The following is a 2,849-nucleotide window of genomic DNA, read 5'->3' as shown; positions in this document are numbered from 1 at the left end:
CGGGCCCTGCCAGGCGGCTGCCGAGCGGAAGCGGCCCCAGGGAGAGGAAGTGCCGCGGCCCCGGGGCCCTGACGTAGCCTCGAGGCCCCGTTGCGCCCCTCGGCGCGGCGGCAGGAAGGCGGCTCCCGCCTGCGAAGCCGCTTCCTGCAACTCGGCGCGTCGAAACCGCAGCGCAGGGCGCAGGCGGCACGCTCGAACATGCTTGCGCATGCTTCAACATGCTTGCACACGCATGCACACGCATGCACACGCATGCACATGCAGGCCCTTGGGTGCACGCGTGCCCCCCAGGTGTGCACGCACCCAGCACCACGTCCCTGCAGGTGCCGGCACCCGAGTGTGAGCACACATCGGGCCTGCGTGTAGRTGTGGACACATATGCACATGCTTGTGCACGCTTGAACACGCTTGTGCACGCAGGCCCCCGTGTGCACATACGTGCGGTCCCAGGAGGGCACGCACCCGGCGCCACGTCCCCACAGGCCCCAGTGGCCGTGTCCACGCAGGGGCACCTGCACGTGAGCGCACACCGGCGCTGTGTGTAGACACGGACACGCATGCACACGCTCGAACACGCTAGCACACGCTTGCACATGCAGGCCCCTGCATGCACGCGCACACGCGGCCAGGTGTGCACGCACCCAGCCCCACGTCTCTTGCAGGGGCACCCGCGTGTGAGCACAGCAGGCCCGTGCGTAGACAGGGACCCGCTTGCACACGCTTGGGCACGCRTGTGCGCACGCGTGCCAACAGGCCCACCCGCTGTCACGCACCCGCCAGGCAGCCCGTGGGCTGACACGCGTGAACACGCCAGCGCACGCTTGCGTGCACGCAGGGCGGCCTGCCCCCGCGCGCGAGCACACGCCGTGCACCGGCACGCCGACCCGCCGGTGCGAACGCACACGAGCGTGAACACAGACGTGCCCCCCCCCACCCCCCCAGGCTGAGACCAGACGCACTCGCCACCTGGTCCCAGGGTCCCGCACAGGGATTTATTTACAAAACCAGCAGTGCAGATAAGAAAGGGCGACGGGGACCCCCGTCCTATACACGTATGTACACGCCGGGGCTCTATGTACACCGGGGACCCCTCCGCCAGCCCTGGCCGCGGGCAGCCCCCGTCCCGGGGGGGGTCCGGCCCCGGGGGGTCCCCGCGGCAGGGGGATGCGGGCTGGGACGGGGTCACTCCCCGGCTCCTCGCCCCAGGGGGACGTTTTTTGAGGGCCGGAGGATGGGACGGGGGGGACGCGGCTGTGCCACGGGGGAAAGGGGGGCGAGCGGGATCGGGGAAGGGGACACGAGCGCCCCAAGCGCCACCGGCACGACGCCAAGCACAGCCCGAGCGGGGACGCCGTCCCCTCCGCGTCCCCCCAGCGCTATGCGGGGAAAGGATCCGATCCAGAGTTCAAAGGGGGATTTGGGGGGCGGGGCTGCGTCCCCGGCGGGGTTCGGAGCGCCCCTGCCCACATGTCTGTCCTCAAGGTCCTGGGGCTCGAGGTCCTGGTGTCCCCATGCGGGAGGACCACGTGCCCATGCTCAGGGACATCCCGGAGAAGCAGCTCCCTCCGGAGCACGGTCCCGCGCTGGCAGTTCCGGTGCCCGCAGCTCCAGGGCTCTGTTGCCACCTCCCTCCGGCAGGCCAGCGCCGTCCCAAGCGGGGCACGTCTGACCTCGTGCCAGCAGCCGAGGTGGCATTCAGCGCCCGGAGCACCGTCCCAGGGCACGGTGCGCGTCCCCAGCTTCGTGCCAGGACCAACGCTGGCATTTGGCGAAGGGAGCCCTGTCCTGGGGCACGGGTTTGTCCCCAACATCATGCCAGCAGCAAAGGCGGCAGTTGGGGACCAGAGCCCCAGCCCAGGGCACAGTGCATGTCCCATCCACAAACTCGTGCCAGCACTTAGGGTGGCTTTTGGGGACCGAAGCCCCAGGCTGGAGCATGGTGCATGTCCCCAAACTTGTGCCAGCAGCAAAGGCGGCATTTGAGGACCAGAGCCCCATCCTGGAGCATGGTGCACATCTCCAACATCATGCCAGGATGTAGGGTGGCATTTGGGGACCAGAACTCTATCCTGGAGCATGATGCATGTCCCCAAACTTGTGCCAGCAGCAAAGGTGGCATTTGGGGACTGGAGCCCCATGCCAGGTGTCCGTGTCAACCTCACAGGCAGGCTGAAGTGGGGCTGGAGGAGGGAAGGGGGTCCCTTCGCCCTGCCGTCCCCCCCAAATCCTGTGGCTGCCACTCCGGAGGTGCCCGGTGGCACGGCGAGGGGCCGGGGCCGGGCGGCGTGTCCCGTCCCATGCCGTCCCGTGCCACCGCAGCCGCGCTCACACCAGGTGCCCGCGGCCGTTGATGTAGATGCCATTGGTGGTGGGTTTGGCCTGGAGCATGCCGTTCTCCTGCACGAAGTGGGTCATGGCCTGCTTGATGGGGTTGTCGCTGCCATCCTCCTCCTCCTCCTTCAGCTCCTTGCCCTCCGGGGCGGGCAGCAGCGGAGCCACCGGCACCTCCGTCTGCGTCTCGATCTCCCGCACCGTCGAGAGCGTGGAGTAGCTGCGCCCCTCGGCCTCCTCGCTCTGCAGGGACAAGGCGTGAGGTCGGGGTCCCCCCCCAGGGACCCGTGTCCCCCCCAGGGACCCRTGTTTCCCTGCCAGGCTACAGTCGGGCATGGCACGGCTGCACCCAAGGGTGGCACACGGGGTGGCAGCGCGGGACACGGGTGCCTTCACGGCCACATGTGGGATGTGGTGCCCGAGAGTTCGGTGCCTGGATGTGCAAACATGTGTGCCCACAGAAAGGGGTTTGCACACGTGGAAGGGGGATTTACACACGCGGAAGGGGGGTTGGCACA

General features: G+C 68.7%; 2 protein-coding genes across 2 annotated transcripts in view; both read right to left on the bottom strand.

Moving 5' to 3' along the window:
- ARHGAP30 (Rho GTPase activating protein 30) overlaps positions 1-200 on the bottom strand; it is a 9,684-nt gene extending 9,484 nt beyond the window's left edge. The window contains exon 1 of the mRNA XM_026083702.1: positions 74-200. Coding sequence (XP_025939487.1) covers positions 74-200 — 127 coding nt within the window. The remainder of the gene's footprint in view (positions 1-73) is intronic.
- Positions 201-1,036: 836 nt separating this feature from the next.
- The window catches only part of NECTIN4 (nectin cell adhesion molecule 4), a 13,132-nt gene continuing 11,319 nt past the window's right edge, over positions 1,037-2,849 (bottom strand). Inside the window, exon 8 of the mRNA XM_026083700.1 lies at positions 1,037-2,645. Within this exon, the coding sequence (XP_025939485.1) occupies positions 2,326-2,645 (320 nt within the window). The 3' untranslated portion in view covers positions 1,037-2,325. The remainder of the gene's footprint in view (positions 2,646-2,849) is intronic.

The sequence above is a fragment of the Apteryx rowi genome, unplaced genomic scaffold (assembly GCF_003343035.1).
Source record: "Apteryx rowi isolate R43461 unplaced genomic scaffold, aptRow1 scaffold_610, whole genome shotgun sequence".
Taxonomy (NCBI): Eukaryota; Metazoa; Chordata; class Aves; order Apterygiformes; family Apterygidae; genus Apteryx; species Apteryx rowi.
The sequence above is the reverse complement of the archived record's forward strand: the minus strand, read 5'-3'. Positions and strand labels throughout refer to the sequence as shown.